This window comes from Canis lupus, chromosome 8 (assembly GCF_003254725.2).
Source record: "Canis lupus dingo isolate Sandy chromosome 8, ASM325472v2, whole genome shotgun sequence".
NCBI lineage: Eukaryota > Metazoa > Chordata > Mammalia > Carnivora > Canidae > Canis > Canis lupus.
This window is the reverse complement of record NC_064250.1, coordinates 63002506-63027668: the sequence shown is the minus strand read 5'-3', so window position 1 is coordinate 63027668 and position 25163 is coordinate 63002506. Positions and strand designations below refer to the sequence as shown.

Here is a 25163-nt window from a genome sequence, read left to right as displayed (position 1 = left end):
AAGAGGACAACCAGAGACCTGACCTGGGAGGAGGGAGGCAGCTGAGGGCTGGCCAGAGTTCACAGGGTTAGTAACCAGGCACTGGTGTCCACCCTCCTGATCCACTCACCTGTGCCTCCAGAGTGGAGAGTGAAGGAGGATAGGTACTTAGAGCTGGGACGGGTGGGTGGCTCCCGCTTAGGGACCGTGGGAAGGCAGGTGGGGATATACACTGGTATCCTCGAGGGGGGCCCCAGGAAGGAGGCAGAGCTCACTGTGGGCCTGGAAGGCGGGGAGAGGTACAGCTGCCCTCCCAGGGTGGGGAAGCCCTGAGGAACGAAGGGGAGCTGGCTGCACGTGGCTGGGAGCAACCAAGGGCCCCCGGGGAGCGTGCATTGCACAGGCGTGTGTGCGGCTGGCGGGTCAGAGGCAGAGTTCCCAGGACGCTGAGTGCAGCTGGGGGAGCCGTGGCAGGGCAGGCAGCCCTTGGTTCATTCAGACATCTCTGGAGCATCCCTCCGTTCTAGGAGTTTGGGATACACCATGGAACAAAGGGATGCAGAGCGGACATCTCGGCAAGGGGGACATCAGAGGGAAGTGAGCGGGATGCTCCTGGAAGCTGCATCGTGTGCTAGGAACAGCAGGTGCTGGGGGCGGGGGGAGTGAAGTGGAGCAAGTGGGGTGGGCCGGGCGGCAGCCTGAAGGCAGCGTGGCCTTGGAGCAAAGGCTCGTGGTCGGTGAGGGAGCAAAGCTGGCTGGCACCTGGGAGACTGTTCCGGGTGGAGAGCAGAGCTGGGCTGGGGTCAGGGACAGGCCGGGGGAGGTTGAGGAGCAGCCAGGGGCCCGTGTGGCCAAGCAGGGTATAGAGGAGGGGGCATCAGGGGACTTGTTCCTGATGGGATCGCTCTGGCTGTCGTGTAGACCAGCCCCTGGGGATCGGCGCAGAAGCAGGGAGACCGGTTGGGAGCCGATTGTGGCGAGCCAGGTGAGAGGCGATGGCCCCTGGAGCAGATGGCACCAACTGGGTGGTGAAACCGGCCAGACTCCAGGTGGGAGCCCAGGGCACGTCTGAATAAGCCAGGTTCCGAAGGGCAGTGTCGTGGGGTGCCAGGACGAGGAGCGGAGAGGGATGGTGGGACCCTGTGGTGGTTCCAAAGCCAGCAGCAATGGTGGTGTCTTCCCTGGAGCGGCCCCAGGGATGGTGGGGCTGGGGTTGTCCCGGAGCTAGGACAGAGCCATTTGGTTCATGTCCCAGACCCTCTGTGACAACTCTGATTCCCACAGGGTTCTGATGAGGTGGCCTCGCAAGTGGCCTGGTGTTGGTCTAATTAAAAGGAGAAATGAGCTCTGCATCTGATGGGTTGGGGAGGGAAATCCGCCACCTGGTCCTTCCAGGTGGGAAGCCCAGAGTCCTTCATCGCTGTCCTGAGTGCTGGGATCTGGCTGTGCAGCCTGGATCTGCTCCACATCTGCCCCCCGGCCCCCCAGTACTGGTGTTCCCAAAGCTGGCCTAGGGCAGAGGCCCATCGTGGAGGGACCGTCACGGGAGGTTTTTTTCTGTGGCTACTGGAAGAGAGTCAAAGTCTGTAAGACACATAGGGAAGGTTTCTCTAAAGTAAGTCAATGCTGAAAAATGAACATAACAATAAAGAGGCTACATATGCTCAGAAGCAAGCAGCCATTCTTGGTTTCGGCTAAAAAAAAAAAATCACAACACAGGGGCACCTGGGTGGCTCAGTCGGTTCAGCGTTCAACTCTTGATCTCAGCTCAGGTCTTGATCTCAGGGTCGTGAGTTCAAGCCTGCATCAGGCTTCACGCTGGGTGTGGAGCCTACTAAAAAAAAAAACAGAAAAAAGAAAAAGTTCACAACACAAAACTCTTCTAACTTTGTTAGTTAAGAAGCAAATGAAGCTAAAATCAGGATGCCCAGAGGGAGGCCGTTGCAGGTGTTCAAGAGGATCAGTCTCTCACTCATGCACTCTTCATTCAGCAAACACCTACTGAACATTTCTTCTGGGCCAGATGCTGTGGCAGGAGCTGGGATGTGAGCTGTACCAGTGGTTCTAGGCAGAAGTGGGGCCACAGGAGGGCTCCGCCTTGGACGGAGTGACCTTTCAGGCTGCCTGATACTTGAAGGAGGAGCCTTGTGCAGACGGGGGACAGCATTCCGTGGAGAAGGTACAGCATGTACAAAGGCCCTGTGGTGGGACAGCTATGCTGGGCACAGCAATCCAGAAGCAGCATGAGGAGGGTAGTACCAAAATCATGCAGGGCCTTATAAATCATATCTGTACTGTGGAAAGTTGATATGATATATATCCCTAAAGCCATGGGAAACCATTGAAACAGCTTGAGTCATGGATTTTTTTTTTTTTTTAGACAGTCATTGGGGCAGCCCCGGTGGCGCAGCAGTTTAGCGCCGCCTGCAGCCGGGGATGGGATCCTGGAGACCTGGGAACGAGTCCCACGTTGGGCTCCCTGCATGGAGCCTGCTTCTCCCTCTGCCTGTGTCTCTCCCCCCCACCCCCCGTGTCTCTATGAATAAATAAATAAAATCTTTAAAAAAAAATAAGACAGTCATTGCTGGCCAAGAGGAGGATGGGTTGGAGGAGCAAGAGGATTGTGGGGAAGACTAGTTAGGAAGCTACAGCAGTTGTCCAGGTGATAGAAGATAGGGGCCTGGGCTGGAACAGTGGGGAGCCAGCAGGGATGGAGGAGGATAGAGAAGGAAAGGAAGGAGTCGAAGGGAGGAGGTCCGAAGATGATGAGTTGATGCCAACCAATGTCTGCCAAGAGCTTTGTGGCCCTGGGATCATCTGCTGAGCAAGGACGCTGATTTACCCAGCTAGCGTGGACTGAGCACCTCCTCCGTCCTGGGCTCTGTCTGGCTCGTGTAACCCAGAGATGAGTAAGAACTCCTCCAGGCCCTGGCTGAGCTCACCAGTCAGGGGAGGGGGAATGAGACGTTCTCATCCAGCACAGAGTGCATCGGAGGCAAAGTGCTGCAAGAGCATAGAGACAGCGAGCCCTGAGCCATCAGGGATGACTGCTTGGAGGAGGTGGCATTGAACTGTCTCAGAGAGCAGTTGGGATTTCAAAGAGCAGATGCAGGGAAGGATATAAAGGTGGATGAAAGAGGTGCTCCAGGGGAAAGGAATGGCCTGAGCAAAGGTGGGGCATCGGGAAGGTCCAAGGCCTTTTGGGAAACTGTTATTATCCCTTTTAGGAGTATAGGGTACCAGGGAGGGTAATGGGAGTGGAGGGGTCTCTGGGTGGGTGGCCCAAGGAGTTTGGATAGAATAGCTGAAGGTGAGCAGCTGAGTTAAGCAACCTAGGTGGGGCTTGAAGACTATTAACCTCACAGAGATGGGAAGGAGGCTGGTTCCACTGCACATTTGTGTGTCTCTTTGGGTCCTGGCTGTGGCAACCATCTCTTTCTAAGATGGCGCCAGGACATTGGCCTTGTTTTCTTTCCCTTCACAGATCAATTTATGGGGACTCATATAGGTTGCCTCTCTGTCCCATTTCTCTCTCTAAATATGGTTAGGTTGCAAATGGGGATGGGGTCTGTCCTCCAGCATGGGCCTTCCTGCAGTCTATCAAGACTGGCTGTGACCTGGCAGTGGCATCTCTGCTGCCCTTTGCCCTTCAGCCTCTGGAGAAGGAATTCAGTAGAAGCTCAAGGTGTCTTGGACCAGCCTGTGTGGGAAGCTGCCAGTGTGTTCATGCTGGGGCCTCCGCCCACCTCAGGGCAGGGTGATGACACCTAGCCCTTCTTGGTTGCTGTTCTTCCGGAAGGGTTCCCCTCCCTGGCGTGTGGACGTTGAGATTATGAATGGGGCTGCAGTTGGCGTGTTGGGCTGCTGGGGATCAGAGCGGCTGCTTCCCTTCTTACTCCATCCACTTCCACCAGCAGAATGACTGAGTTTAGGAGGTTCTAAACTCTGTGCTGGAAATGCAAAGCTACCTTGAATACACTGAGAGTGTTTTAACTCCTCCCCTTCCTCCCCTCTGATGCCTTCCGTCGTACTTCAGGTTCGCACTTTGCCAAAGTCAGATGAATCTCCTGCATCCAACACACATGCACACCACACACGCTGGCAGGGAAGCAAAAGGAAGGGATGAGGGGGATGAGGGGGGTGCTGCACTCAAGAAGACTTCAGGTCGCAGAGCTGTCATCATGGTGGGTTTGTTGCACTGTTCGAGATGGCGTCAGTCTGGTCCACACACTCTTTCCCTCTCTCACCTTGAGCTGACTTTTATCCTACCTGTGTCCCTAGAGTACATTTGGAAATGTGGGGGTATTCATTTTTTGTTGCTGTAGTGACTGGGGAGGTGAGTGCTACCTACACTTTGTGGGCAAGGGCCAGGATGATGAATGTCCCGCAAGGGACCATTTTACACAGTGAAGTCCCTCCCCTTTGTACAGATTGCAATCCTGCTGAGAATCTGCTTAGCCATTAAGCCTTGTTTCGAACCAGCCAGCTTGCAAACCCTAACCTGATATCTGGAGGAGAACAGATTCTTTCCATTTTTGGAAAACTCAGGGACCCACTTGGCTACTGTGGAAGACAGTTACTGTTTCTCTGGATGATTCTGTTTGACTCTCGTATGATGTCGTTGGACTAGTCCACATTAATTTTTATTTTTTATTTTTTTTAAAGATTTTATTTGTTTATTCATGAGAGACACACAGAGAGAGAGAGAGGCAGAGACACAGGCAGAGGGAGAAGCCAGCTCCATGCAGGGAGCCTGACATGGGACTCGATCCCGGGTCTCCAGGATCATGCCCTGGGCTGAAGGCGGCACTAAACCGCTGCGCCACCAGGGCTGCCCCCCACATTAATTTTTAAAGCATTTATGAAACACCTTGCCAACAACCAAGAAGCAAAATATCTAAGACCTGGGCCAGTCCTCAGAGGGCTTGTGCTTTGCCTCGCTGAATGGCGAGTCATCTTTGAGGACCCACTAACTTGCAGGCCCCTGGGAGTCAGAAAATGGGTCCACTCCATCCCTGCATCCACCCCATTGGAGCCTACCGCATGGTGTCTTGCTCACAGAATACTCAATAAATTTGGGTGTGTTAAACTGACCCAAGGGCTCCAGTCATAGCTGTTGACATTCTGGTTGGCTGAAGGACAGGGCTTTTGGTGTCTGTCACCAGGGCTCTTGTTCTACTCAATGCTTTTGAATGTTGATACATAAATTCAACTTTCACACGTAGTCTTATGAGATCAGGTACTTTGTTGGGCTACATCTCTACAGACTTCATGTTTTTCTTGATTTTCCTTAGTCATCCTGTCTTAGATCGGGTGCCCTGGAAGCAGAGCCTGAGGCAGGGGTTCAGGCGTGTGTTATCACAGAAGGACTGCTTTCAGGAGGAAGTGGCAGGGAAGTGAGGGGAGCAGCCAGCAAAGGGGAAGGAGCCCAGTAAGGGTATGACTTCCGTTGGAAGCTACCTTCAGGAGAACCCATAGGGAGTGCTGGATTGTGAACAGCTCCAATGAGGAAGCCTTGAGGTGCGGGGCAGCTGTTGATGCCTCCATATCAGTGAATCCTTGACCACTGACTGCACCAGGGGCCTGCAGGGTTGGGGGGCCAACAAGCAACTACTGCACACCCCTCTTAGATGTGAGGAGAGCCTCCATCCAGCTCGATCCTGTACCAGGTGCTCTAAATTTCTTGGCTCTGCTGCGGCACCATCCATCACTATAAAGACCTACCAAATTTCATCTTCCTCCTTTTGAGATGTCAACTTCTCCCCCATCTCGTTCCTTTTATTCCCTCCTTGCCCCATTGCCGCTGAACTCATCATGCTCCCCCCAAGCCAGAGCCCAACGCCCCTGAAGTGCCCTGGAGAGCCAGAAAGGCACCCTGTGGAGGGGGAGGTTGGGTCGGGCCGTGGCTGGTTTTGGTTTGCAGAGCCCAGCTGCTCCCTGCCCCTGCCCCCACCACCTCCGGGCTGGAACCCTGCATTCCGGCAGAAATACACAAAGGATTTCAGTCTCATCTCTGAGAACATTCTGGGCCTTATAACCAGCAAAGCAGTTTATCTCCTTACTCAACCCTAAGATGCTTTCTGCCGGGCCACTTAAAGCCTTGTGGGATTAGCTGGCTCTGACGTGTGCACCCAGCCGGCTCCTCTTTCCGGGACACCCAGCAGGAGTGAGAGCCCAGGCGCTGGCGGCTGATGTTTATCAAGTGCTGGGGCCTCCGAGGTATAGCCACTAAGTAAGACAACTAATTCCTTTTCTTGCTTGCTTTTTTTTTTTTTTTTTTTTTTGCCTCTCTCTCTCTCTGTCTCTCTCTCTAACACACATCCCACAACTTATCCATCCTCCCTTTGGAAGTTATCCCACTGAGTGCTGGCCCCTGGCAGTTGTGTCACTGCCTGGAAAGTTTCTAGATTCTTCCCTACAAGGGTTTGAACCGGCCAAAATGGGGAGTGAAGTTTAGCAAAGACTGTGGTGAAAAGATGGGATTCTATTCTACATTTGGTAAGAAACTGGTGAAGGGGATCGAGCAGGAATATAATATGATCTGACTTACATTGTACAGAGAACCTTCTGGCAGTGATGGTGCCAATGGTGCTGAGTGTGGGTTGGGGGCAGGGAGAGCACAGCCAGGATGCTCTTGCCAGGGGTGGGAGTGAAGGTGGTGGACAAAGGGACAGGGCCAGGACCAAATCTGAAGGCCTAACGGACGGGACACGTTTGGTTGGACAGAGGGGTCCATGTGAGAGGTTGTCCGGAAGGACCCCTCATCTCTGAGTCAAGCCACCGGGTAAATGGGTGACTGGGAGGGAAAAGCAAGGAGTTCCGTTCGGGGCAGCCTGCGGACCATCCAGGTGGAGACACTGAGTCATAGTTGAATCTACAAATCAGCAGCTCGGGGGAGGTGCTAGAGCTGACGCTCTAAATATGGGAGCTGTTGGCATCTGGCTGGTCTTTGAAGCCAGGGGACTGAAGAGATCTTCTGGAGAAAGAGTATAGACAGAGGTGGGGGCCCGGGGACTGCAGCTGCAGGACCTTTGCCCCCACCACCTTCCGGGAAGAAGCTAAGGTAGGCCAGGTCAAGGCCAACCACAATCTCAGGACCTAAGAACACTGCATGCGCTCTTCTTCCCATTTTTCTAGATGACAGCTTCCTTTTCCTCCTTTATTCCCCAAGAGATAGATTAAAGCTGATCCCTTACCCGGGTCACTGCCCCCAGCCCGCCCGAGACGTAGGGGAACGGCAACCAGAGTGGATACCGCACCAGTGGGCCGGGACCGCAACCAGGGTTTGAAAAGAAAAGAAAGAAACAATATTTAACCATCAAAGATACTCCACATTTTGAAAATCCTGACTTCTGTATTCTCTTTTAAAAAATCAGCATCTTGAAATGCTGTTGAAGGGGAAGGCTGAGCCAACTCAGAGGGGAGTTCCTCAAGGTGACAGGGAGAGTCTGGGGCAGTGTCGGGTCAGGGAGGGGAGGAGCGAGGAGGGTGGCCTTTGGAGGCAGGGGAGGGGGACAGGGTGCCTGGAGACGGTTTCTGTTCTCTGGTTTGCTTGGTGGTCCTGTCCTTGCGTTGCCCCCAGGATACCTTCAGCAAATGCCTGGTTCTCATCACTGCAGATTGGCTGTGGGGCAGGGGGGCGGGCGGGTAGGAGGGATGCTGAGTTGGCCCAAGGATACATTTGGTTCCAGGACCCCATCACCTCTGGTTTACCTCACCTCCGTTCAACAGAAGTACTAGAAAAGCCCCATGCCCACCAGAAACTTGGAGCTAGGTGTGTTTGAGAAATCGGAATGCTTCAGATTCTAGAAAAGCAGTGTCACATACATCTACGGATTAACACTGCCAGCAGCCCAGCACCCAGTGATGTTTCTGCAGCGACATGTGTGGGGGTCACATTGAGACCATCATCTCACATCAAGAACATAGAAAGCCTCCCTTCCTTGCAGCTCAGGTTTTGCTACCAAACTACTTTGGGCAACAGGAGACTACCTTTGGGGTTTAGAAGTGACAAATAAAAGGTTGAGCTCCTTGCGTTTGAAAAACAGCGTCTCCTGAACTAGCTAGATAAATCATGGAACAGCCATACAGTGGCATTCCATTCAGCTCTTAAAAAAAAAAAAAAAAAAAAAAAAAGAAAAGAAAAAGAAAAGAAAGAAAAGGGGGAAAAAAAGCAGCTCAATTCATACCAATGTGAAAGCTTTGCCAAAATATACTAAGTGGAATATATATTCTAGGTCAGTAATGACAGCCTCCCTGGTGTGGGGGTGTGTGTGGAGGGGTGGGGTGCTGGTCTTAGTCTAGGAGGGTTGCTATAACAAAATATCGTAGACTGGGGGGCTTATAAACAACAGCAATTTAATTGTCACAGATCTGGAGGCCAGGAAGTCCACGATCAAGGCACAGGCAGGTTTGGTGTCTGGTGAGGGTGCCTCTCCTGGTTCATAGACGATATCTTATTATGGCATCCTCCTACGGCAGAAGGGGCGAGATCGCTCGGAGGTCTCTTTATGAGGTCACTAATCCCGTTGGTGAGAGCTCCACCCTCATGAACTCATCACCTCTCAAAGACCCCACATCCTCATCACTGTAGGGGTTAGGTTTTAACATATGAATTTAGGGGTGGGGGGGCATTAGAGGGGCTCTCACTTGGAATATATAAAAAAAAAACACTCTCAAAGGATACATCAGCAATTGGTTAGGGTAGTGCTGGCCTCTCTGGAGGGGAACTGGGTACCTGAGCTAACCCCTGGGCCTCCTTTCCCTTCACTGACCAGTTTCTGGATGTCTTGAGAACCCTCGGGGTTATCGATCATATTTTACAGTTCAGAAGATTCCTCAGAATTGGGGAATGTCTGCATCAGAAGAGCTTTTGAGGCTTCACCCTGTCTGTGTGAGGCGGTCCTCACCCCCAAGGCCCCATTAATGTCCCTGTCAAAGGAAGATGATGGGACGGTGGATTATGGTGACCTGTCTGGCCAGCTGTCAGGAAAAATAAAGAGCAGGAAGCAGCAGCGGGGTTCTTAAGATGCTCCATGTCCATTGGATTTGAGAACAGTGTGTCCAGGGAGCTCGTGACTATAAGGAATCCAAGGAGAGGAGAATTCATCCTGTATGTGATACAGAAAAAATTACTCCCTAATTTCTCTTGTGTGGGGAATTTTACTCCCCTTTCTCATCACTCATGGGTCCAAGGTGGGCATGAAGCAAATTTTGTGCTCCTAGGTCTTTGCCTCAACTCTTTCATCAAGTCGTGCCCTCTGCCCTCAAGAGGAGCGAGTAAAGGGCTGAAGGAGGCTGAGAGTTTGGCTAGGGACACCGTCGTGGAGGTCAGAGGTCATAGCATCTGCAGGCAATGTGAGAATCTGTTCTTCCAGCTGGATCAAGGTGCTGTGCCAGAAAAAAAAAATCTGGTCTTTATCAGATCAGTAATGGAATGTGGTAGAAAGATGGACTTTGGCATCAGATTGTCCTGGAATGCTGGGTTCTCTGTTGACTTTTCTGCTCACAGAGTCTGTCCCCACTTCTGTAAATGGGGACAGTGACACTCCCATCTCCCGATGGATCAGGAGACTTGACTCGGGTGGTATGCATGCATGCCGTGCGGCTGAACAAGTGCTCAGCAAGGGGGCTGCTGTCAAGACCATTATATTCTTACTAAGCTGCTTGAAATATTTTGAAAATATAAAGATATTCCTCCAGAGAATTTTCTGAAACCTCAGGCAATGGCTTGTCTGCCAGCAGATGACAAATAGTAAATACTAGTTTGAAGGCCCAGAAGGAGCCTGGCATGGGGCACCTGGGTGGCTCAGTGGGTTAAGCATCTGCCTTTGGCTCAGGCCCTGATTCCAGGGTCTGGGGATCAAGCCCTGTGTCAGATTCCCTGCTTAGCAGGAAGTCTGCTTCTCCCCCTCCCCCTGCCTGTGCTCTTGCTCTCTCTCTCTCTCAAATAAATAAATAAAGTCTTTAAAAGAAAGGAGGAGTCTGGCAGGCCCAGGCCAGAGGTTTGGCATTTTGCACGAACAAGGGTGACAGCGGCACGATTGTGTAGGTGGCAATCATAGCATCTTTTTACAACAGCAAGGTGTTCCAGGCTCGCATTATGGGACTTAATGCTTCATGACATTTGGTATCCCACGCTCGGATTTGGGCCGGGTCAGAGAAGCCATGCTCCAAAGTGCTTTCCATTTATCAAGGGAAAGGAGGAAAGAGGGTAGGATCATTCCTCCAGTTAGGCAGAGGTGGCTTCCAGTGGCCTTTGAGAAGGACCCCTATGGCTGGGCCCTCCCCCTGGGAAAGACGATGAAGTTCTGCGGGTCAGGGAGGAACAGCCTCTGGCGTATGGTCCCTTCTTCCACCAGAGCAAACAAGACAAAAGAGCAGCGCCTCTTCCCAGCTTGCAAGTTGCTGTGTCGCCCTTGCCAGCCACCCAGGCCAAAGGCCACCATTTCCTGGAAGAGATGATGGCCTGCCCCCTGCCCCTCCGCAGAGTAAATGGGCTCCTTGTTCTCAGATCTAGAATGAACTGGCCTGTGGGTGGCAAAGGCACATTGTCTCCTGTGTTGGCAGAGAGAATTATGGATGCCTTGGAAAATAAGGCGTTCGACTCTTTTGGACTCTGTTATGGGCAGTTCCGCTGTGGAGCCTCTGAGTAGCGGGAGGTCATCGTGGAGGCAACTGGCTCTGGATCCCAGGTTCCAGCTGGAAAGCCATCAAGTTCGACTCCTCGCATCGCTGCCTGGGCTCGGCGAGGTGCACCCTGGGAGGCTGAGTCAGGTCTGCGCTGCCGGCCGTGGCCCCGTGGGAGGCATCCGGCTCTGCACCAAGAGTAGGAGCCAGGGAAGAGCCCTGGACACCTGCCAGGCCCCCAGTTTTCAACTGGGAGCTTTTGTTCCCTGGGGAACATTTGGGCATCGCGGTAGGGAGAGGGGAGCTACTGGCATCTAGTGGGTAGAAGCCAGGAATGCTGCTAAACCCCCCACGGTGCCCAGGGCTCCTGCCCGCCCAGGAACCATCCAGCCCAGGAGGTCAGGAGTGCCTCTGGGCCGAGGCTGGCACTCGGGTTGGGCAGATGGCCATTTGAGGTCCAGACTGATGAAGCGCTTGCAAAAGTCCAAAGGGTTTCCGGGACAGTGCCAGATGCCATGTTAGGTGGCTCCTTGGAGTGAGCCGCTTGTGCAGAAAGACAAGGAAAAAAATCCCGGGAAGGAGCTTGCTGTCAGTCAGGACCTTCAGGCCCATCCCTTGGACAGGCCAGTGTCCCAGAAGTTGTCCAGGGATAGTGCGATCGTGGGGTGTCTGGGCCGCAGGCTGGGCCTGTTTCACCGCAGTGCCGCACACTCATCACAGAGGGGCGACCAGGCCCGGCCTCCTGCTCTGTTAGCACCTCAAGAAGTGTCCGTCTACTCCCCAAGCTTTGGGGTTATTAAACGAGTGAGCCTGCGTGCCAAGCATGGCCTTAGAATCTGCACCCCACGCTTGGGGACCCTCCCAGCAGTGGCTTCGGAAGCTCTGTCACTTTCTTAGCAGCTCCGCAACTTTGCCTCTTTGGCCCTTAGGAATCCTCAGCATTCTTACCTATGAAGTGGTATTAATAATCCCTGCCTAGCAGCCTATTTCTGCAGGAGAAGATATGAGAATAAAAGAATATAACAAGAGGGGCGCCTGGGAGGTGCAATTGGTTGAGTGTCCGACACTTGGTCTTGGCTCAGGTCATGATCTTAGGGTTGTGAGATCGAGCCCTGTGTCAGGCTCCGCACTCCGTGCTCGGTGCAGAACCTGCTTGAGAATCTCCCTCTCCCTCTCCTCCCTCCCCTCAACTAAATAAATCTTAAAGAGAATGTGAGAAGGAAGTGCTTTGGAAACAGCTGTGTCAGCACTTATGTGATTCTTCCTTCCCTTTCAGAGGGGCACGAAACTGCTCTTGCTGCCCTTTTGGAAAGGGAAGCAGAGCATCTCACCTCTCATCACCCTGGACCAGTGCCATCCAAGAAACTTCCTGAGATCATGGAAATGATCTATGTCTGTGCTGTCCGGTGTGGTAGCCATTAGCCACGTGCGGCTATTGGATTTTTTAAAATTAATTTTGTTTTAATTCATTTAAGTTTAAGTAGTCACATGTTATATATATAATATCAGAGTGCAGCCATGAACCATTGGCATGGGTGGTTTTTTTTCCCCTCTTTAATACTGTGGTTTTATCCCAAAGCCACAGACATTTCAGACATTCCTTTTTTTTTTTTTTTTTTTTTTAACAAAGAGCAACTAAACAGTACTGGGTTTTCTCAGCTGTGTCACCGGCCCTTTGTAACACCTGGACCAAGATCATTCTTAGCTCATGCCAACAGGGACCTTTAAACAAGACTTAGGCTTTGTCTAGAGAACTAGCAAAGGGTGATTCTGGGAAGGAATCTGGAACATAGAAAGCTCCCATGAATCTCATTGGGATGTGATGTCATCTATCTGATGCTTGGGAAGGCAGGCCAGGACCTTTCACGTTTGGTGACCTGATGTCTGGGGTCACTGACATGGCACCTGTTCTCAGAGCCAGAGACAAGAATTCTTAAAGGAACTGTACCCAGGGGAGACTGGAAGGCAACACAAGAGGTGGGACTGGGAAGAGGAGAAAGCCAAGTGAGCATCCAGGAGGCCTGGGCCCCATCCTGTGGGGGGATTCTGGAGGATTCCTTATGTCCTACCAGTGGTCCCAGCTGGCAGCAGGGGGCTAGACTGTCCAGCCTAGCTGCTGTCGGTCACTGGTCAAGGACTCTCCTAGGTGTAGGGGAATAAATTTCCAGGCTCCCCACTGCATGTGTATCCACTCCAGCAGCCTGAGGGCAGTCTTCCCAAGAAGGGCTCTAGGTGCCTGAGAAGGTCGTAATGTGGCTTCATATCCCCTGTACCCCAGCACAGGTGGAGAGGACCATACCTTCTAGTGCTCACCTCCATAGCCAAGACAGAGGCGGGTGGCTGCAGAAGCTGATGTTTGAGTGCCAAACAAACAAAAAGACCCCAAGATGTACTGAGGGGGATCGAGAGGAGGAAGGAGGGGCCAGTGGCTCTCCCGTGTGCTTGAAACTGCAGGATGAGGGATGGGATGGAACTGCCTGTCCTTCCTCACAGCTAAGCCAAGGGTAAGCTTGTCATCAGATTGGGAGCCAGAAAGAGCCTTGGAGGCTGCCGCCAAAGTGGCGGGCTGTACCTGCCTTAGAAACCAGCCTGTTCCATTGTTGGACAGTTAAAGGGTGTAGACAGTTCTTAGGGATGTTAGTCCTAAATCTACCCAAATGTCGTTGCTTCTGCTGTTGGGAGAACCACTGAACACATTGTTGTGGTGACTGCCAGGATGATACTTGACACGTTATCATGGCTGAGCCCCTCCATGGCTGAACCCCAATCTTCCAGGGAAGGGTTGAGGAGCTTGTATCATTTCAGTGCTCCTCCATCCAGGGTCACTTCGCACATGTGATACGCGCAGGGCAATATCCAAACTCCGGTCAGTCCTCTGCGCTTTCGCCGTGTCATCACACTGTCATTGTTAAAATTCTCAGGCCAGACAGAGACTGAGCCCCATGCCTAGAGACCTCCCATCAAGGTATTGGTGTAACATTTGGAGTGAAGCACCCTTCCAAGAAATAATATAAGAGTGGAATGGTTACTAGCAAAATGAAAATTGGGGCTATAATTTCAGGATGCTCTTGGATCACTCTCCTAAGTTTGTCAAACAGTCTCAGGTTAAGACCACCCCAAGTTAGGTAGGGATAGACAAACCTTTTTTTTTTTTTTTTTAAGATTTTATTTATTTATTCATGAGCCACACAGAAAGAGAAGAAGGGACACAGGCAGAGGGAGAAGCAGGCTCCCTGAGAGGAGCCTGTGCAGGACTCAATCCCGAGACCCTGGGATCACGACCCTGAGCCGAAGGCAGACCCTCAACCACTGAGCCACCCGGGTGTCCCGGCAAATTCTTTCTGTCAAAGGCCAGATGGTAAACAGTTCAGGCCTTGCAGGGCCATACTGTCTCTGTTGCAGTTATTCAGCTTGGCTGATGCAGCCAGAAAGCAGTCACGACCATATGTGAACAAGTGGGTTTTCCAATAAAACTTTATTTCCAAAAACAGGTGGTGGGCCACATTTGGCCTAGGGATCAGGGTTTGTCAACCATTGGTCCAAGGTGATCGTGAACCCCTCTTCAACATGATTACAACTGTGTAGACGGAGCAGATTCTATCAGAGGGGGCATTCATGAGACCCCATCATGTATTACTCGCTGGGTGGGAGGGAAGAAAGCAATTCAACATCTGTTCAGTATCAACTAGGTAACTGGGGCTCTGCTGAGCATTTAATATATTCTCTTGGGAGCATTTTCCCACCCCAAGGTCATGAGCGTCTCACAAGTAAAGACAGGCTCATTATTCTCGATCAACCATGTTCAGGGCATTATTGTTTTTTGCTTTTTGGTTTCCCGCTGTTTGAACCTAAGGCATGTGGGCAACCAAGTGTCTCAGGGAGACCGGAATCAGCAGGCATCGGTCTGGGGGTTCCTGAATTTGTGTCCATTCTCTAGTGGACCTGAGCATCATGAGGGCAGGCCCCTTTCTGTTTCGCTGACCCTCCCATCCCCAGAACCTGGCACAGGGCGTGCACGGCACAGAGTAGCAGGCTCTTAGCAGACACGAGCGAGGGAATGGATTAGCACGGGAATGAGGAGTTGTCAGGGCCACGAGGGTGGGCTCAAGTGGTCACCCAGGGCCTTCCCCCTGTGGCATCATCCCGTCACTTCTGTGCCATTCTGAAGCTGCCAAGTGGGGACCTTCTGGGCAGCGGGGCATCTGCAGCCCTGGGTGGCAACAGAAGGCTCAGGGCGTCCGGGGAGGGTCCCCGGGGCAAGGAACAGAGAAAGGATGGATTGCAGCTACATAAAGCGAGGAGTGCTGTTGACTAACAAGTCCTGGCCTTCAGGAGCCTCACAAAGAGGGCTGTTTGGGCGAGGAACAAGGGGAGGCGTGTTCTGCAGTGGCCACCAGAAGCATAATTAATTGCACCAGGCAGCGGCCTGCTGTTCTCAGCTCCTGCCCGGGCCTCCGCCCAGATCTTTCCCTTGCATCAGGAAAAGCCGTGGCTGCCCCCACCATGGAGACTGAAACCCAATTCATAATTTTCCTTTCCTAATTAGGCACGGGGATGATGGAGACAATTATTAATAATGTATTGGGTTGTTTTTTTTTTTAATGCCCCCCTCAGGAGCCGGGCCTGAGAACAGTGTCCTTGATGATAAGCAGCCACACCGCCACCACGCTGGGCTCCGTGCCCAGGACGCCAGGCAGAAATAAATAAATCAGAGAAGTGAGTGTCCTGTGGAGTTCGGGCAACAGGCTGGGAGTCACAGATGGAAGGGCATGGAGCCCCTCCCCAGGGCTTCAGCAGGGAGGTCCCGGACACTGGGGTCCTGGGGGGCAGCAGAGAGGCTTGGGTGCCCCCTGCCTGTGGCCCCCCTCCTTCCCCTGCTGACCTAGACCAACCCACATAGGACCTTTCCATAGGGTGGCCCCCTCTCCCCCACCCTGTAGGGCTCAGCCTAAATACCACCTCCTCAAAGAGGCTTCCCCGATGCCCAGGTAACACCGAGGTCCCCTTTCCATGCACAGCCTCCCTCCCTCCATGGGACCCTCCTGTCTCATTTTGTCCAAGGTGTATCTTTGGGCCTGGATTTGCTTGCTTGTTTCTGGGTGGGGGTTGCAGGTTGGCCCTGGAGCCAGATGTCTGGGTTCAGATCCCAGCTCTACCACCTGCCCCAGGACGTTGGGCACCTTCACGAACTGTCTGCCGGTCCTGGTCCGGCACTGCATTCACCCCCCAGGCACACCCTCAGCACCCTCAGCCCCAGGCCACCCTCCCTTCACACAGCCTGGGGAAAGCCAGCCTGACCCTGCAGTCCCAGGCATGGGGTGAAGGCGTGTGGGGTGAAGCGGCTGGCCCTGGACCGGACTCACTTTAGGGTCCCTGCCCACCCCACCACCCTGGACACCTGTCCCATCCTCGCTCAGCTGCTGACCCTGCTTCCTGCTTCGCCGAGACAACAGAAACCATTGGAAGGAAGGAAGCGACCCCTGAGCCCGCTCTGTCACCCACCCATACACTCCTCTCTCACCTTTCCTACATACTGGGGCGCCCACCTGTGCATGGGGCCCATCCCCTCTCCTGGGTCACACCCAGCACCCGCCCACACATCTACATGCACACACATCCACACTTCCGTGAACTTGACCTTCCAGATGTATCCAGAATCCACCCTTTATCCACACCTCCACTGCTGAGCCCCATCTGAGCCACAATCCTGTTCATCTTAGACTATTGGCAGTGACCCTCCAGCTTCCTACACACTCCCCCACCCTGCGCCACACACACACACCACACACATACACGTCTACTCTAAACATAGAGCCATTCAGTCAATGTGAAGTCAGACCTGACCACCCCTTCTCCAATGACACCTCATTTCTCAGTGTAAAAGCTTAAGGTTTTCTCATCTCTCCTGTCCTTCTCTTGCCTGCTTCATCCCGGTCACAAGGGCCTCTTTGCTGCTCCTCAGACCTGCCACATCCCTGCTGACCTCAGGACCTTTGCTTTGGCTCTTCCTCCAGGCACCTGTGTGATGAACCCCCTTTGCTCACCTGTTGCCCCTTGAAGCACCGTGGCTGCCCTAGTTCACATTGTAACCCACCCACTCTGCACCCCAGCACCCTCAGCCCCCCAAAGCTACTTTGTTTAGGGGTAAAAAAGGACATGGTGGTGTCCACGAGGAAAAGAGGCCTTCCTATTTCCCTGCTTCTCCCTTAACAGCAAGGAGACAGTTCTGGAAGCTGCCAGCAGGCTTTTCCTCATGTCATTGGCCTGATCTGCATGATGTGCCCATGTCTGAATCAGTTAGGGTCAGAAGGACTGGAACGACCAGACCTGGCTGACACCACTGAAAACCCACCTCCTGGGTGGACACGCCTTTCCAAAGCCTGAGCCTGTGGCGGATGGGGGGACACGGGAACCTCTGGCCGTGGGGGTGGGGGGATTGGAAAGACGTATCACAGGGGGGTTCTATCCCATCCTCAAAGCCTGAGCCAGACTCCTATTAGCAGAGAAGGGGCGAAAGCCACCCCCTGGAGCTGAAGCGCACATGCTCACTGCTTTTATCGGGCACAGGTGCCAAAGGAGACTTTTCTCTCTATATGTAGGGGCTTGTTCCAGAGGTTTGCATGGTGTCAAGGTCTGATCTTGCACTTGTGGCTGTGAAGGCTGGCCACACGCCCTGGCACCTTGGGTGGGAGATGAGCGCGCGGCCCCACCCCCGAGCTGGCCCACGGGGGAGGGTGGACGGCCCTGGCACAGGCCTCCCCGTGGATGCCCTGTGCCCGGGAATGGATGGCAGTGAGCTGAGTCGGCCCCTTGTGTGCCAGGAACAATGGGCTCTGTGTGGGGGTGGGACACGGGGACGGAGGCGCCCCCACACCCCCTCCTTCCGCAGTGGGGCTGGGGACACCGAGGCAGAGGCAGGGAACGGGCCATCAGCCATGAAGGAGCTTGTGGGAGCCGCGTGCCCTCTGGTTCCGGGGGCCGGATGTAAGGCAGGGCAGAGATGTGAGGACGAGTCTGCTTCTCTGCGCCCCAGACCCCTCCTTTGACCACAGGAGACAGGTTGTGTCCCCACACGAACGTGTCAGCAGAGCTCCTGGACCCCACCCCATCCTCGTGTTGGGCGAACAGGCTGAGGCAGGGGCCGAGAGTTGAATGGCTCCAAAATGCTCTTCAGACTTTTGGTAACCCGGGGCGCACTTTGCCCAGATGGCTGGGTGGTGTCTTCTAGACCCTTCCTGTGGGTGGGAGGGCCCGGCACAGAAAAGGGGCTCCCCTACACCCTAAGGGCCAGCTGTGCCAGGAGGCCATCCCTGAGAGCGGGGCCGCGTGACTCCTGTGTGGTGCCCGACACACAACAGTGGCAAGTCCCTGGCGGTGTCACGAGCCCTGGGCCAGCTCCCAACGGGGGACCCCAGTATGGGGTGAACGTGTCCTCTGGTTGGGGAGCGCATTCATGGGCATCAGCCTCTTGAGGGAAGCTGGTGGCAGCTCAGGGGACCCTCTGCGCACCTGTGCTCAGTGGCTGTGACCCATTGATGGGCCGGAGCGTGACTGCGGGGAGCTAGCAGTGCAGGGTGGCTGCAGGCTGACCGGCCTCCCGCCCGCTCAGTCAAGGCCGACTCAGTGTGCTGCCATTTCAGCTCTCGAGTCAGTCGGGAAACAGCACAGGCAACCTTGGCGTGAGTCATCAAAGACTTGGAAAGTTGGGAGAGAAGTCTAATGATTCCCCTGGGGCCGAGTGAACACCCACGGTGTCACCGGCAGTGCCTGGCGCTCAGGCTGCGCTCGAGAAATGAGGAGCCGCAGGACGCGAGTGGTTGGCCACTCAGGGTGGCCACTCAGGGTCAAAAGGCCAAACCATGGATAAATCCATAGTCTCCATCACAACGGATAAAATCATGTTAAAACAAAGGACGGGGGGTGCGCCTGGGTGGCTCAGTAGGTTAGGCATCTGCCTTCAGCTCAGATCATGATCCCAGGGTCGTGGGATCGAGCCCTTCCTCGGGCCCCCTGCTCCAAGGGGAGTCTGCTTCTCCCTCTCCCTCTACCCCTTCCCCGGCTTGTTCTCTCTCTCCCTCTCCCCCCCCCCCTCTCTCTCTGTCCAATAAATAAATTAAAATCTTAAGAAAAAAAAAGGACAAGGCTATAACTCCCTTCTTCTAGGAACCATTGAAAAATATCTTGCAAACCCGAATTGTTTCTCCCCTGCTGGCTGCCCCTCTGATTCATTCCTGCCCCACTGCGTACCCCGCTGCCCGTCAGGCACCTCCTGTGTAGAGCTGGCAGGCAAGGAGATGGAAGTGGCAGGTTCCTGATCACACGTAAGCATGTTGAGTTGACCATGAATGCTGTCGCAAGCACACTTGGGTTCGAATCGTGATTGTTCTGCTGACTGTGTGGTCTGTTTCCCCACTTACAAAAGGGGATTTCAGTGGGCTCTGCACTGCCATGACCAGTCGCGTGCCTTGGAATCAGTGCCCAGCAGGTGATGATGGTTGCTACTCCTGGGACCCTCAAGAACCCTGCCCCTGCTGTCTCATCTGATGGTCACCAATACCTGAGAGCGATACAGGGAAGGTGCTGGTCAGCGGGAGCACTGGGGTTGGGGGCTCCTGCCTGACCTCACAGGCTCCCCTGGGGCACTGGAGTCCCGTTGGTCTGCTCAGGCTCCTTGATACCGTTCAGATGGGCACATTCACAGCTGCTTCTTTTCTAGACACTTCCACAAGATGACCTCCTTTTCATCTCTTTCTAGCATTTGCCACTCGTGCCATTATATATTCCTTGGTAGATTTCTTTGTAGGCTGTTGGCTTCCTCCCCTCTTCTGGAAGTACCCTGGGGGGAGACCATATCCATCGTGCTCACTCCCTGGACTCCCAGTTCCAGCTCCCCAACTTCACGCAGATGTCTGGATCCTGCTGGCTTCTCCCTTCCAGGACCGCTCTTTGCAAACTCTCGGGCAGTGATCTGGGGCAGCCCGAACTCCCCTTCTTCGTTTCTTGTACTTCAGAGATCAGTGCCTTCTGTTGCCTTGATGTCTGCTATTTTGAAAACCATTGTCGTATGTATTTGGTATATTTTGTAGATGTTTCAGATGTGTGTTTTTTTGGGGGGGGAACAAATCTGTCCCTGTTACTGTATCTTGGCTGGAAGAAGTCTCTAATATGAGGGTTTTTTTTTTTAAGCTGTATTTATTTATTTATTTATTTTTATTATTTATTTGTAATTTTTATTTATTTATTTTTTGCTGTATTTGTTTTAAAGAGAGAATGCAAGCTAGGGAAGAGACAGAGGAAGAGAGAGAGTCTCAAGCAGACTCTGAGCTGAGCATAGAGCCCGACTCGGTTCTGGATCCCACAACCCTGAGATCACACTACCTGAGGCGAAACCAAGGGTTGGACACCCAACCAACTGAGCCACCTGGGCACCCCCCAAATATAAGTTTAAATGATACATTTCTTGATTAGAAAGAAAGCAGCTCCTTTGATAAAGCAAAACTGAGCCCAGGTGGTTCTACACCGAGCTCTGTGGTTGTTACTTTTATCATCTTTATAGACGTCAGGAGTGTTTAATGAATACAGTAGACAGAGCTTTATTGAGTAGAGACAGGGAGAGAGGGGGCTGCAACCCCTAGAGGTCAGGACAGCTCCTGCCTTTCTGTCAGTGTTTGCAGAATCTTGGCCACAAACAAGGGGCTGTGCCAGAGGGAGCGGAGCCCCGGCAGTCTCATGTCTGGACTTCACACCCGGCTTGTCTCAGCCTTCCCTGCCTGACCATCTGCCTCTCATGGACATCACCCTCTTCCTTGATCCTTCGCACCAAATGGCCTCCTCTCCTCAAGCCACAAATGACCTGCACCTCGCACGTTAGGAAATCTGCATGTCTCATCTCCTCTTGGAGCCTGCTGGCCCCTTGAGCAAAGGTGACCAGGTCTCAGCCAGCCCTGTGATGATCTGTGGGCAGCTGGTACCAGACCTGGTAAGGGCATGGTTTCTAGCAAATCCATCTTTGCACTCCCAGCTCCTAGCATGATGCTAGAGCATGGCAGGTGCTCAGCAAATGCCTGGTGGATGAATGAATGAATGAATGAATGAGCACCTTCATGATGCTATCTTCTCAAATGTGCACCATCAGGCTGCTCACATGCTAAGCTTATCACATCTGCAAAGGAGTCCTGGCCACACCAGTAGGAAGGAAGTTCAGGCAGGAGCAGACCTGGCCTGAAGCCCAAAGCTTGGTGTCCCGATCGCTGGCCCCTGGGAAAAGTTGCTTCTTGATCCTGGGTGTCCGTGTGTGTCCTTTTGCTGAAATGATACTTCTCAGGCTTCCTCCAGCTCCAACAGTTCCTGATGCTTCTTAATGTAAAAAGAATGACTGGAGCTAGGAGACATAAGAATGCATTGTTTGAACACAAGAGCCGTTTTCTTGGCAAAATCCAAGATTTATACCCCCAGGCTAGATTCACAAAATACCTCTCTCTTTGCTCATGTGTTAGCTTCTTGCCTGGAGTAGCTTCAGCTTCCTCACATGCATGTGCTGGGCAGCACGCTGCTGAATAATATCAGGGGCCCGACGCAGAAGGACCCTCTCAAACCAGTCCCCCTGCTTTCTATGTCGATTGTGTTTGGGACGAGTAAGCAAGAAGGAGATCCCCACCTCATTACCAATGAACGTAAAGAACCTCAAAAGAGACACTCTGAAATTTGGTGTCAGATACCAAAGGCGGTTTCGGATCAACCCTTCTGTTTCCCGTTGATGGTATTTCTCAACGAGGGCCTCAGTGGCTTTTTTTTGGAGGGACAGTTCAATCTTGTAGGAATATCCAGGCCCCTGTTGTTTTCTGGAGCTCCTGGGCTCACTTACTGTGACAACCAAAGACAGCCCCCCTCCCCTTATTTCCAGGGACCCTCTGGAGAAGGGCTGCCCACAGCTGCTGTGAGCCCCGGCCCCCTGTGGGTCCCCTGTGGACAGGTGTGAGGGTCCCCTTGGGCTGCAGGCATGGCCCTTGGGACTTGGCCCGGAGGTGTTACAGCCTGAGGTACAATTGACAGAAGCCAAAATTGCTTCCCTTTGTGGCAAAAACAAGGAGGCAAGCCCTTTGGGGTTGGGATCCCCCTGTATCTGGTTGCACTCCTGACTATCATGCACTGACCATTGGAGGGAAAATGGGGCCTGAATCTGTGCTGGGTCACCCCAGGAAGACTCAGCCAAGCCAAATTTGGGACATTTGGGATACACCAAAATGTGGAACTGGGGTAGGAGAGCCAGGCTTCTCGGAGGTTTGCGTTTGATATTTCACAAAAACAAAACAAAACAAAAAAACCACTGAAGAAATTCATCATGGGAAAAATGAGAATCCTCTTGGATCTCCTTTCCCTTATTTTAGAGTTTATTCCTATCTTGAATTTCATATTCTGTATCTTTTCAGTGTTGGAGTTCTTAATGGCCTGACCCGGCCCTGGCTGAGAGCAGCCATGTGGCTCGGTGACATCCCTGTCCTGGTGTCTCTCAGGAAGCATTTCTGAACCAGCTTGGTTGTGTGGTGATCTGAGCCCCAGATCTGGGGACCTGACATTTGTTAAAGGGGCTTTAGCACCTGCTCCCTGCAAAGAGCACTTAGTGGCTTGCTGGGTCTCCCCACCCAGCTGCAACAACACCACAATCTGATAACAATTTGGTAACTTGGAACTACCCTGCTCTGCTTACTCCTCTTTAATTGTTCCCGGCAGGCATATACAAGAGAAAAGGCACTTGGGGAAACAAACAGGCAGCCTCTTATAAAGTTACTCACACACACACCATAGGGCCCAGCGAGCCCAGATGTTTATCCAGGAAAAACATGAAGACAGGTCTAGGGGAGCCCTGGGTGGCTCAGCGGTTGAGCTGCCTTCGGCCCAGGGCGTGATCCTGGGGTCCCGGGATCGAGTCCCACATCGGGCTCCCTGCATGGAGCCTGCTTCTCCCTCTGCCTGTGTCTCTGCCTCTCTCCTCTCTCTCTGTCTCTCATGAATAAATAAATAAAAATCTTAAAAAAAAAAAAAAAAAAGATCTAGACCATGTTTGCAGATGCTTCTAGCAGGTCTATTCACAAAAGTCAAAACCTGGAAACAGCCCAGGAGTCCACCCACAACAGGTGAACGGATAAACAAATTGTGGTTTCTTCATATAATGGAATACCACACTCAGCAATAAAAAAAAAGAAGGAACTTCTGAAATTTGCGATAACGTGGATAAATCTCAAAAACATCTTGCTAAATAAAGGGAGCAAAGATATAACATACTGCATGATTCCATGTTCGGACTTTCAAGAACAGGCAAATCTAATCTTTGATTTTATTTTATTTTTAAAGATTTATTTTTATTTATTTATGATAGACATAGAGAGAGAGAGAGAGAGGCAGAGTCACAGGCAGAGGGAGAAGCAGGCCCCATGCCAGGAGCCCGACGTGGGACTCGATCCCGGGACTCCAGGATCGTGCCCTGGGCCAAAAGCAGGCGCGAAACCGCTGCGCCACCCAGGGATCCCCTAATCTTTGATTTTAGAGAGCAGAATAGTGTTTGCCTGCAGCGCAGGGATTGACACAGGGCAACTTCCTGGGGTGGTGGGAATATTCTATGTCATGACAGAGGTGTGGCTTAGGCAGGTGAACTCATTTGTCAAAGCGGATCACACTGGACACTTCAGAGGGTTAAGAATCACCGTGTGCGGTTTACACCGTGAGGAGTCAATTCTGAGAATGACGGTAGAGACGAAAGCATCTGTGGTATCCCCGGGAAACCATTCACTTACTCCCCATGTTCTGTGGCACCCCTGAAAGTATCGATTATTAAGTGGACACAGAGTCTAGGGCATAGTTTTGATCCCTTTACATAAAGCCACAGGTCTTGAAGACTTGCCCAAAGCTAGTAGTGTCTGTATATCTGTCCATCCGTCTGTCCCTCCCTGCCCCCCTCTCTCCTCCGCTCCCTCCCTCTTCTCCCTTCTTTCTCTCTTTTCTCCCCTCCACCCCTCCTATTTCTTTTGCAATTCGGGGCGCTCCTTTCCAGCTGTGTCTGGACCTTTCAGGGCCTCTGGGATGAGGCTGTGTGATGTCTCCACGGTTCTCAGAAGAGTGAACCAGCTTTGCAGCGGGCCTCGTCTACCCTGTGCTGCGGTCTGCCCCGCACAGCTGGTGCCAAGTGTGGGGGGGGGGACAGGTTCACCCCGGGTACCCCTTCCTTGGATCAAGTAATGACAAAGGGGCCCTGTGGCACAGCTCAGGTGCTGTGTCAGCGACAGACTCTGCCGGGTTTCGGCCAGTTGAGACGGCTGTAGGTACTCCCCACATGGGCCGGATCCAAGCAGGGAGACAGGCTGCCTCTTGGCTTACCAAACTGACATTGATGGGCCTCCCTTTCTGTCCTCCCTCCTGGAGCGTGCCCTGTGCACCCTGCTCCCCACCCCCACCCTCGGAGGAAGTGGATCTAATGCCTCAACTGAGAGAATGAGATGTTCTGTTATTTTTCATGGGAAATTAAACCTGACCCTGCTGTCAGTTAGCTCATGCCAAGGGAGGATGGATGGCCCGGGCCTCAGCGTTAACCCCTGCTCAGAGCACGTGTCTGGCGGGGGGCCAGGCATGACGTCACCTGCCGCTGGGGTGGGGGTGGGGACGGGGACAGCGGCCCAGGTCAGGAGCCTCCATCCCGGGGGCCGGATGACGGTGAGGACACTGCCGTGTCACCCGCCACGGTCCACCTCCGACGCGGCCGACACCTGCTCCTCCGGGGGAGACTCAGCCTCTTCCTGTGTCTTTCAGCCCCCAACTCTACCTCGTGCCCCGCTGAGGAAAGCTGGTGGTCGGGGCTGGTGATCATCATCGCGGTATGTTGCGCCTCCCTGGTGTTTCTCACTGTGCTTGTCATCATTTGCTATAAAGCCATCAAAAGGTGAGTGCTCGCTGGGCTCTGAGCCCCGACGGGGCTCCGCCTGGGCTGGGGCCGCTCCGCCCACCCCCATCGTGTTTTTTGAAACCATAAAAATTGTTAAGCATTTAACAAGCAGGAAGGATGTACAGTGAATGCCCATCTTCCTTCAGCCAAGCAGTGAATGAGCGCCAGTTATGTGTTGGGTCCAGGGCAGTGAGTGTGTGTGTGTGTGTGTGTGTGTGTGTGAATAGTATCCCTACCTGGAAGTCACAGCCTGCCATCAGGAGCTCACTAAGGCACCTGGGAGTATGGACATGATCCTTGCAGGGTGCCACTGGATGGAGCCACCAGGAGGGCCCACGCTGGTTTGGAGTAGGAACCGGGGCTTTGGGGTCAGATCTAAATACCAGTTCAAACCGTGTGACCAGGAAGAAAGCGCTTTAACCTCTTTAGCCCTCAGTTTCCCTACTTGTAAAATGGGAGGAAAGAATGGGAATGCTCCAGGGGAGTCCTTAATTATGCCAACAGCAGACTGGCTTTCACAGACACTGCTGTCCTTTCTGTACCTACCAACTCACTTTACCTTTCAAAAGTGATCACCAGGGATCCCTGGGTGGCGCAATGATTTAGCGCCTGCCTTTGGCCC

General features: G+C 53.0%; 1 protein-coding gene across 3 annotated transcripts in view; it reads left to right on the top strand.

The window, feature by feature from the left end:
• Positions 1-25163, top strand: part of PRIMA1 (proline rich membrane anchor 1) — a 60066-nt gene that overhangs the window by 20326 nt on the left and 14577 nt on the right. For all 3 annotated transcript variants that reach the window (XR_003134844.3, XM_035720132.2, XM_025442861.3), the window contains exon 4: positions 24409-24538. Coding sequence is in view for 2 of the 3 variants with exons in the window: in XM_035720132.2 (XP_035576025.1) it covers positions 24409-24538 (130 nt within the window). In the remaining variant the exon portion in view is untranslated. The remainder of the gene's footprint in view (positions 1-24408; positions 24539-25163) is intronic.